General features: G+C 38.2%; 1 protein-coding gene across 2 annotated transcripts in view; it reads left to right on the forward strand.

The window, feature by feature from the left end:
* Positions 1-11,279, forward strand: part of CERKL (ceramide kinase like) — a 138,397-nt gene that overhangs the window by 120,507 nt on the left and 6,611 nt on the right. For both annotated transcript variants that reach the window (XM_027964779.2, XM_027964780.2), the window contains 2 exons: positions 3,534-3,630; positions 10,975-11,153. In XM_027964779.2, coding sequence (XP_027820580.2) covers positions 3,534-3,630; positions 10,975-11,153 — 276 coding nt within the window. The remainder of the gene's footprint in view (positions 1-3,533; positions 3,631-10,974; positions 11,154-11,279) is intronic.

The following is an 11,279-nucleotide window of genomic DNA, read 5'->3' on the forward strand; positions in this document are numbered from 1 at the left end:
TTCCCAGCACCACTTGTTAAAGAGATTGTCTTTACTCCATTGTATATTCTTGCCTCCTTTGTCAAAGATAAGGTGTCCATATGTGAGTGGATTTATCTCTGGGCTTTCTATTTTGTTCCATTGATCTATATTTCTGTCTTTGTGCCAGTACCATACTGTCTTGATGACTGTGGCTTTGTAGTAGAGCCTGAAGTCAGGCAAGTTGATTCCTCCAGTTCCATTCTTATTTCTCAAGATTGCTTTGGCAGTTCGAGGTTTTTTTATATTTCCATACAAATCTTGAAATTATTTGTTCTAGTTCTGTGAAAAATATGGCTGGTAGCTTGATAGGGATTGCATTGAATTTGTAAATTGCTTTGGGTAGTATACTCATTTTCACTATATTGATTCTTCCAATCCATGAACATGGTATATTTCTCCATCTATTAGTGTCCTCTTTGATTTCTTTCATCAGTGTTTTATAGTTTTCTATATATAGGTCTCTAGTTTCTTTAGGTAGATATATTCCTAAGTATTTTATTCTTTTCGTTGCAATGGTGAATGGAATTGTTTTCTTAATTTCTTTTTCTACTTTCTCATTATTCGTGTATAGGAATGCAAGGGATTTCTGTGTGTTGATTTTATATCCTGCAACTTTACTATATTCATTGATGAGCTCTAGTAATTTTCTGGTGGAGTCTTTAGGGTTTTCCATGTAGAAGATCATGTCATCTGCAAACAGTGAGTTTTACTTCTTCTTTTCCAATTTGGATTCCTTTTATTTCTTTTTCTGCTCTGATTGCTGTGGCCAAAACTTCCAGAACTATGTTGAATAGTAGCGGTGAAAGTGGGCACCCTTGCCTTGTTCCTGACTTTAGGGGAAATGCTTTCAATTTTTCCCCATTGAGGATAATGTTTGCTGGGGTTTGTCATATATAGCTTTTATTATGTTGAGGTATGTTCCTTCTATTCCTGCTTTCTGGAGAGTTTTTATCATAAATGGATGTTGAATTTTGTCAAAGGCCTTCTCTGCATCTATTGAGATAATCATATGGTTTTTATTTTTCAATTTGTTAATGTGGTGAATTACATTGATTGATTTGCGGATATTGAAGAATCCTTGCATCCCTGGGATAAAGCCCACTTGGTCATGGTGTATGATCTTTTTAATGTGTTGTTGGATTCTGATTGCTAGAATTTTGTTGAGGATTTTTGCATCTATGTTCATCAGTGATATTGGCCTGTAGTTTTCTTTTTTTGTGACATCTTTTTCAGGTTTTGGTATTAGGGTGATGGTGGCCTCATAGAAATGAGTTTGGAAGTTTACCTTCCTCTGCAATTTTCTGGAAGAGTTTGAGGAGGATAGGTGTTAGCTCTTCTCTAAATTTTTGGTAGAATTCAGCTGTGAAGACGTCTGGACCTGGGCTTTTGTTTGCTGGAAGATTTCTGATTAGAGTTTCAATTTCCGTGTTTGTGATGGGTCTGTTAAGATTTTCTATTTCTTCCTGGTTCAGTTTTGGAAAATTGTGCTTTTCTAAGAATTTGTCCATTTCTTCCACGTTGTCCATTTTATTGGCATATAACTGCTGATAGTAGTCTCTTATGATCCTTTGTATTTCTGTGTTGTCTGTTCATAACGTCATTTTAATGATTAGTTTCAACATCCCTGCAAAATATTTAACCTGGAGGATTAACAATTGGCAAAGGGATGATTTAGAATGTTTTCCTTGACTAATGATAGGAAGGTGAGAAACAGGGAAACATCTAAAGTTAGAAAAGACGAGAAACTACTTAAAAACCACATGTCAGGGCCCTTATTAATTATCTCTAGTGCTGAAGCTTGCCAGGAGTGTTTTGAAGCTTGTATGGTTTAGAAATCACGCCTGATTGTTTCCTCCCCCTACCCTCAGAAACCTTAGATAGCTGATGCCTCCCTAAGGAAGCATCCCACAAGAAGTGAGGTCCTGGCCGGCTGACCCAAGCTGTGCTCTCCAGGCCATGCCATGGTGCTGCTCTGACCCTGCCCCATCTCCACGCTCACGTCTGCTCAAGGACCTTTGGGGAGGTAGTCTCGCTCTCTGGGAAGGAGTAGGTTCATGCCTCCTTCCAGCTGCTCCAGATATTCTCCGGCTGGCCTGAAAGTCTATGGCTTACTCTCCAGGTTCAGTCAGCACTGAATGACTTTTTCAGAGAAGGGTGACTGGTTAGAGATGTCTTCTGTAGATTGTAGTCAAACATGCCATTTTTGCAAGGGCCTTTATGTAGGAGCTTTGGCTGACCAAGATACTCAAAGTTTATCTTCTGAATGATTCAGGGAAATTGCAAAGGAGTTTCAACTTTCAGCTTCATTTTTTCACAAGAAAGTATAATTTACTTTAAGATACATCAGCACAAGTTGCTGATAGGAACTAATATTTTTGTATTCAAATTTTGCTAAGATTAAATGCAGTAATATATGGAAATATTGAGAAGGGTGCTAGGCACATAACATGTGTTTCCACTATTAATAAGTATTGAAAGGTAGATACATGAAAACTAAAGAATTAAAATCAAGAACACACAAAACACTCATGTTTTGGTATCACTGAATATTTATTTCCAGTTGGGAAGGGGTGACATGATGGGTAAAAGGAATGCCAAACCCTGAATGAAGGGCTCTGGTTCCAGTGATCATTTTTGTTTTTCTGTCTTTGAACCAATCATTTAAACTTGGGGACATCTTTTCATTCGACGTAAGTTGAGTGAATGACTGGATAATCTCCAGGGTCCTTTACAGCTCTAACCTGAGGTTCCGTAAGATTTAAAGAGCTCTTTTTTATGTTGTTGTTGTTATTCTTGGACTAACTTTATATTTGCACTGAAATTCAGCCTAGGAGTCATTTGCACATATTTCTGCAAACTGCCTTCTAAAGCTAGATGAGTCTGTGAGTGGCTTTTGGGCACTAAATCACACCTCTAAATTTGCAGCCTCTTATATTGAACCAAAGAGTTATGCAAGAGTAAAATATGCAGTCATTTAACTGAACATGTAGCGTTTTGTTCACTCCAGTTCATCCATCCAAGGGCCGCTTTGATTTATCTGGTTTCCTGTCACTTAGACCTGCCCTTAAATAAATGTTTAAATCAAACATTAGATTTTTAAAGCTGTTGAACTAGTTGTTACACCATTTGTACTGATTAACTATTTTACAACACATCTTTAAAAAACAAAACAAAACATGGTTTTACATTCACTCCCTAAGTAAGTACATTTCAAATTATGTCTTGATATGTGAATAGGATGCATGATGATTCAGTTTTTTTTAAAGCCCTTAATGTCAGTGCTTGGTGAGAAGGAAGTCGGTTGTCTAATAAAACTAATCTGAAAGGCTGTTTCATTTTAAGGAGAATGCAGCAAAATATGGTTTAAGAATTTTCAGTAAATAGAATGCTGTTTATCTGACTTGCCTACAACTTCTAGTAAAGATTATTTGTTAGAAAGAATGATACAGAGTAATTTCTGATGTAATCTCTTAATAAACGTTTTGATGTCAAATGCAAATATTTAATTTCAGATTAAATAATGGAAGCATGGCTCTCATAACTGCACGAAACACTTCACGACCGGAATTTATAAAACACCTGAAAAGATATGCAAGTATTAAAAACCAGGTACAGTAAAGCATTTGGATTACTTATGTGCAAAGCAATTAATCATGGGGAGTGAGATGCTGTCATAATTGACACCAAGTCCTGCCTTGTAAGAAGGCTTTATTTTCTTCTGAATACATTAATCTTTTTTTTTCTTTTTTCAGTTTGTGCTTTCTTCAGATTCTGAAAAGTATCCACCAGTATTAATACAGATTGGCCTTTTCTGAGTTGTGGGTTGGTGGTTATATATATTTTATGTGTGTGTGTGCACAAAGAGAAAATAGAAAATGTAGTGTGAAACCCAAGTAAAATGGTAGGTGTTGCAAGAAGGCATCAGAGGGCAGACACACCAAAACCATACTCGCAAGAAATCTAGTCAATCTAATCACACTAGGACCACAGCCTCATCTAACGCAATGAAACTAAGCCATGCCCACGGGGCAACCCAAGACGGGCCGGTCATGGTGGAGAGGTCTGACAGAATGTGGTTCACTGGAGAAGGGAATGGCAAACCACTTCAGTATTCTTGCCTTGAGAACCCCATGAACAGTATGAAAAGGCAAAATGATAGGATACTGAAAGAGGTACTCCCCAGGTGAGTAGGTGCCCCATATGCTACTGGAGGTCAGTGGAGAAATAAATCCAGAAAGAATGAAGGGATGGAGCCAAAGCAAAAACAATACCCAGCTGTGGATGTGACTAGTGATAGAAGCAAGGTCTGATGCTGTAAAGAGCAATATTGTGTAGGAACCTGGAATGTCAAGTCTGTGAATCAAGGAAAATTGGAAGTGGTCAAACAGAAGATGGCAAGAGTGAATGTCGACATTCTAGGAATCAGTGAACTGAAATGGACTGGAATGGGTGAATTTAACTCAGATGACCATTATATCTACTACTGCAGGCAGGAATCCCTCAGAAGAAATGGAGTAGCCATTATGGTCAACAAAAAAGTCCAAAATGCAGCACTTGGATGCAATCTCAAAAACGACAGAATGATCTCTGTTCGTCTCCAAGGCAAACCATTCAATATCACGATAATCCAAGTCTCTATGCCCCAACCAGTAACACTGAAGAAGCTGAAGTTGAAGTTGAATGCTTCTATGAAGACCTACAAGACCTTTTAGAACACCCAAAAAAGATGTCCTTTTCATTATAGGGGACTGGAATGCAAAAGTAGGAAGTCAAGAAACACCTGGAGTAACAGGCGAATTTGGTCTTGGAATGTGGAATGAAGCAGGGCAAAGACTAATAGAATTTTGCCAAGAGAACGCACTGGTCATAGCAAACACCGTCTTCCAACAACACAAGAGAAGACTCTACACATGGACATCACCAGATGGTCAACACCGAAATCAGATTGATTATATTCTTTGCAGCCAAAGATGGAGAAGCTCTATACAGTCAACAAAAACAAGACCAGGAGCTGACTGTGGCTCAGATCATGAACTCCTTATTACCAAATATAGACTTAAATTGAAGAAAGTGGGGAAAACTGCTAGACCATTCAGGTATGACTTAAATCAAATCCCTTATGATTATACAGTGGAAGTGAGAAATAGATTTAAGGGCCTAGATCCGATAGATAGAGTGCCTGATGAACTATGGAATGAGGTTTGTGACATTGTACAGGAGACAGGGATCAAGACCATCCCCATGGAAAAGAAATGCAAAAAAGCAAAATGGCTGTCTGGGGAGGCCTTACAAATAGCTGTGAAGAGAAGAGAAGTAAAAAGCAAAGGAGAAAAGGAAAGATATAGGCATCTAAATGCAGAGTTCCAAAGAATAGCAAGAAGAGATAAGAAAGGCTTCTTCAGCGATCAGTGCAAAGAAATAGAGGAAAACAACAGAATGGGAAAGACTAGAGACCTCTTCAAGAACATTAGGGATACTAGGGAACATTTCATACAATGATGGGCTCGATAAAGGACAGAAAGCAGAAGATATTAAGAAGAGATGGCAAGAATATACAGAAGAACTGTACAAAAGGATCTTCACGACCCAGATAATCACGATGGTGTGATCACTCACCTAGAGCCAGACATCCTGGAATGTGAAGTCGAGTGGGCCTTAGAAAGCATCACTACGAATAAAGCTAGTGGAGGTGATGGAATTCCAGTAGAGATATTTCAAATCCTGAAAGATGATGCTTCAAAGTGCTGCACTGAATATGCCAGCACATTTGGAAAACTCAGCAGTGGCCACAGGACTGGAAAAGGTCAGTTTTCATTCCAATCCCAAAGAAAGGCAATGCCAAAGAATGCTCGAACTACCGCACAATTGCATTCATCTCACACGCTAGTAAAGTAATGCTCAAAATTCTCAAAGTAATGCTAAAAATGCTCAAAGCCAGGCTTCAGCAATGCTTAAAGTAATGCTCAAAATTCTCTAAAGTAATGCTCAAAATGCTCAAAGCCAGGCTTCAGCAATACGTGAACCGTGAACTTCCTGATGTTCAAGCTGGTTTTAGAAAAGGCAGAGGAACCAGACATCAAATTGCCAACATCCGCTGGATCATGAGAAAAGCAAGAGAGTTCCAGAAACACATCTATTTCTGCTTTCTTGACTATGCCAAAGCCTTTGACTGTGTGGATCACAATAAACTGTGGAAAATTCTGAGAGAGATGGGAATACCAGACCACCTAACCAGCCTCTTGAGAAATCTGTATGCAGGCCAGGAAGCAACAGTTAGAACTGACATGGAACAACAGACTGGATCCAAATAGGAAAAGGAGTACGTAAAGGCTGTATATTGTCACCCTGCTTATTTAACTTATATGCAGAGTACATCATGAGAAATGCTGGACTGGAAGAAGCACAAGCTGGAATCAAGATTTCCGGGAGAAATATCAATAACCTCAGATATGCAGATGACACCACCCTTATGGCAGAAAGTGAAGAGGAACTAAAAAGGCTCTTGATGAAAGTGGAAAGAGGAGAGCGAAAAAGTTGGCTTAAAGCTCAACATTCAGAAAACGAAGATCATGGCATCCGGTCCCATCACTCCATGGGAAATAGATGGAGAAACAGTGGAAACAGTGTCAGACTTTATTTTGGGCTGCTCCAAAATCACTGCAGATGTTAAATTCAGCCATGAAATTAAAAGACACTTACTCCTTGGAAGAAAAGTTATGACCAACCTAGATAGCATATTCAAAAACAGAGACATTACTTTGCTGACTAAGGTCCGTCTAGTCAAGGCTATGGTTTTTCCACTAATCATGTATGGATGTGAGAGTTGGACTGTGAAGAAGGCTGAGCGCCAAATAATTGATGCTTTTGAACTGTGGTGTTGGAGAAGACTCTGAGAGTCCCTTGGACTGCAAGGAGATCCAACCAGTCCATTCTGAAGGAGATCAGCCCTGGGATTTCTTTGGAAGGAATGATGCTAAAGCTGAAACTCCAGTACTTTGGCCACCTCATGCGAAGAGTTGACTCCTTGGAAAAGACTCTGATGCTGGGAGGGATTGGGGGCAGGAGGAGAAGGGGATGACAGAGGATGAGATGGCTGGATGGCATCACTGGCTCGATGGATGCGAGTCTGAGTGAACTCCAGGAGTTGGTGGTGGACAGGGAGGCCTGGTGTGCTGCAATTCATGGGGTCACAAAGAGTCGGACACGACTGAGCGACTGAGCGACTGAACTGAACTGAACTGAACTGAGTGTTATATTGAAATGTGGAGTAAATTAAGGATAAAATTATACTCAGCTGTTCTTCAGAATGAAGCGAAGTGAAACCTGAGATTTTTAATCTTCTTGATTGTATGACATCAGACTCCCTCTAAAGTTATGACCTTTGGATTTTCCTTTCATTTGTTCAAGATCTGCCTACTTACATTGATTGAAATAAATTTGCAGAAATATACTTTAGAATACACCACTTTTATATAGCTGTTATTCTAAACTTAGGTGTGTGTGGTATTTGTAGAGATAGGGAAAATTATTATATTTCCACTTAAGAGATTCATTTTAAAGAGAAGCAATAACTATTATAAGCCCTATTCCTTTGGCAGGTACTTTGAGTCAGTTATTAGGAAACTCATACATAAATATATGAATTTCTGAAATTATGAATCTTGAAGTACATAGTAGGCATGTAAAACCATACGGTCTCACACCTTCTTATAGGTATAAAATTGTGCCTGGCTGTAGTTGGGTGAGAACATGTGGGAGGAGGAGAGTAAATTCAGCTGGTGACCAGCACTAAATCTTGCTTACATAGGTAGTCACTGCAAGGCTCCCATTTTTGCTACTTTATAGTTTTAAACTTTCTCGGGCAGGCCTCAGGAAGTTTTGGTTCTCTTCTGCCTACCACATTATTTGATCAATGTTAGTTGAGCAACCAACTGAATGAAATGTTTAGGAAGTTATAACAATTAGATATAGTCCTATTTTCCTTAAATATAAATCTCTAAGGAGACAAAGTGGTCAAAAGCAGATATAATGTAGGTTGTGAGACTAACTAATAACTTTATGGATGTATTTTGGGAAATAGTGATTTGTTCATTTTTAAAGGAATGTATTCCTTTTCAAATGTTGCTAATTTTGTTTGCAACTTTATTATTTTTCTTAATACGAAAGCAATACATTTCCATTGCTTTTTTTCTAAATCAGAAAATAGAAGCAAAATAGCAATATAGAAAGCACTCAAAATTCTATATTCCAAGAGATAATGAATGTCATTACCTTGGTATAAACTTTTTCTATTAAATAATTCTGAGAATTTAAAGGAGTAATGACCTTAAGATACTTTCCTTGAGAAGCTGGTATTTCTTTAGGGATGCATGATTGCACAAACTACTTATGGAAGTTCTCTTTTGGAATGGCTACTGGGCAAATGTCTTAGGTAATTTTTCTTTTTTTTTTTTAATTTTAGTTTTTATTTTTAAATTTTAAAATCTTTAATTCTTACGCATTCCCAAACATGAACCCCTCCCACCTCCCTCCCCATAACAACTTTCTGGGTCTTTTTCAATATGAAAGTAGCTTTCTTCTGACTTTAAAAGTAACAGATGCTTACTATAAAAATATGAACATAGTAGTAAATATAATTCTGTATCTATAGGAAAATAACTTTTTCAAAAGAAGACCATGTGATGCAAATATAACATTTTTTCTCATGTACTTGACCAGTCATATCTTGCTTGTGATACAAGAAACGATTGCCTGTGTGTGTGTGTTTCATTAGATTTAACTCGTTGGCTTAGCTCTTTCCAAAAATTCAAGTCCCATGCTACTGTTCTGTAATGTTTTGCAAAGAAGTTCTAAAATGTCTTGTTTAATGATATATAGTGAGAATAATGTGATTGATTCTCAAGGTGACTGCTTTCATTTGTTAAAAAATTGTAGATGTACGTATATACATATACATGTGTATATAGTCTCTTCATGCTGATATGTTCAAAAGTGTAAGTCTATATAAATTATGTAAGATTATAAAGACAAGATAAATATAAAATGGTATTATCTACTGTCTGGTAGCAGTTCTGGTATCCAGGAAGGGAAATGCAGCACTTCAGCCCAGAGAGAGCAACAGTCTAGGTCTCTGAACCATCTTCACCAGGTTGGACTGAATGTCCATGTATGCCAACAGTTATAGAACGTATTGAAAACTGTTATTTGTAGGTGACACATCTTGCCTTTCTCATCTCTGGGTAAAATAGATAGAAGGTAAAAATTACTCAAGTTCTTTCAGCTCCATCCTATAGCTGACCTTTCTCTGTTCATACAATTCTGCATTCACTTTGACCCTCATTTTTGGTAGTGAGTTTAAAACTCTTAAGAGCTGGTGCTTCCCCAGGGATTTGTTTGTAGCGTATCTTTTCATGATACCTTTTCCTGGGTGACCTCATTGCCTTCCGTTGCTTGAACCATTCTCCGAACTTTGCACACTACCAAGGGTTCTGTCCTCCCTTGTGATCTGCGGATCACCGTGTCTTTCTGTGTGCTGAGGTTATAGAGCTCCCAGGCATCTTGAACCGAGCACATCCACTGCTTACCTTATTGCCCTCTCCCTGATGGTGTTCCTACACAGGGCAACGGCACTACCCTCTGCCCATCCTGGAGTTACTCTGGACCCCTCTCCCTCATTTCTTACAACCAGTCCACCAATTAATCCCTTCTTGCTTACAATAGCCTCCTCCTGGTCTTTCTTTTCTCTGGTCTTATCTTCCACACTTCCTTCTAGACAGATTTTTCTAAAATACAGATATGATTTATCTCTTTTCTAATTCTTCAATCTTATTGTCATCAAGATGACACGGAACGTTCTCATTGAAGAACACGTGGCCCCTTGTATTCTAGCCCTTCCCTGTGTCTCAGCCTCACCTATTGCCATCCTCCACCAGATTTCCCATGTTTTGGGCATTGTGTTAGTTTTCTAGGGCTGCCATTAACAGATACCACAGGGAGTATAGGTGTGGTTTCTCCCAAGGCCTGTCTCTGTGGACAATCACTGACTTTTCCCTCTTGTATATTCCTGCCTCCTTTGCCAAACATTAACTGTCTATAGGTGTGTGGGCTTATTTCTGGGTGCTCTATTCAGTTCCATTGATCTCTGTGTCTATTTTGGTGCCAATACCACCACACAGTTTTAATTCTTGTAGCTTTGTAGTATTGTCTGAAGTCTGGAGGGTTAGGCCTCCTGCTTTGTTGCTTTTCTTCAAGATTGCTTTGGCAATCCTGAGTCTTTGATGATTCCATATAAATTTTAGGATCATTTGTTCAAGTTCTGTGAAAAGTGTCGTGTGTAATTTGATAGGGATCACATTAAATTTATAGATTGCTTTGGGTAGCATAGCTAAGAAAGAATGAAATATGAAGCTGATGTCTCATCATTCAAGAGTGGTCAGAAAGCAACCCTAATTATCTTGCAACTTGTGCCTATCCTTAAAGTGAGGGTGAGGCAGGCAAACACTGGCAAAAATAACACAGGGTAGACTTACTTTCTCTTTTCACCTTCATAAGTTAAACTTTTCGTAATAAAATCCCAAATGTGAAACTTATTCTAGATTTTGTTTACATCAGCTAAACTAGCTGACAATAATTAATTCAGTGGATTATATAAATCCTCTATAAAAATAGACTAGTATTAAATATTTACTCTTTAATTAGAAATTATTGTATACAGTTTCCTAGACATGTACTATTTGTAAGAAAATAATTTTGCCAGCTGCTAGATCTAAATGAACTTGCAAAGCTTCAGAAAAGGCTTCATCCAAAGAAACTGATACTGATAGGTTTCAAAGCTATAAAAACATCAGCATGAACACTGATGTTTGCAAGTGAGAGTGCAGTGAACTTTACTAATTTGGATTACAGTTAGGTATAAAGCAAGTACCAAGGTTATTTGCGTTAATTTTTTTTTAGTTCAATTTTCCATTTGTTGATACTTACACTGTTGAAGAAGTAAAAGTTTGCCCAAGGAGTAACAGCAGTGGACACAATCCAGAGGAAGATCATGGACCACGTGAAACTGCTTCAGGAAACTGTTTCCCTTGGAATGTAGATGGTGATTTAATGCAAGTTGCATCAGAGGTCCATGTTAGGTAAGTCATTATTCACCACCTTATATGTCTGTCAGACATGGAACTGATAGTTAGAAGAAGGAAGTTTCCATTTATACCATTGAAGCAGGCAGCTGGCTAGATAGTAAATCAGGAACACATAAAAAG

This window comes from Ovis aries, chromosome 2 (assembly GCF_016772045.2).
Source record: "Ovis aries strain OAR_USU_Benz2616 breed Rambouillet chromosome 2, ARS-UI_Ramb_v3.0, whole genome shotgun sequence".
Lineage (NCBI taxonomy): Eukaryota > Metazoa > Chordata > Mammalia > Artiodactyla > Bovidae > Ovis > Ovis aries.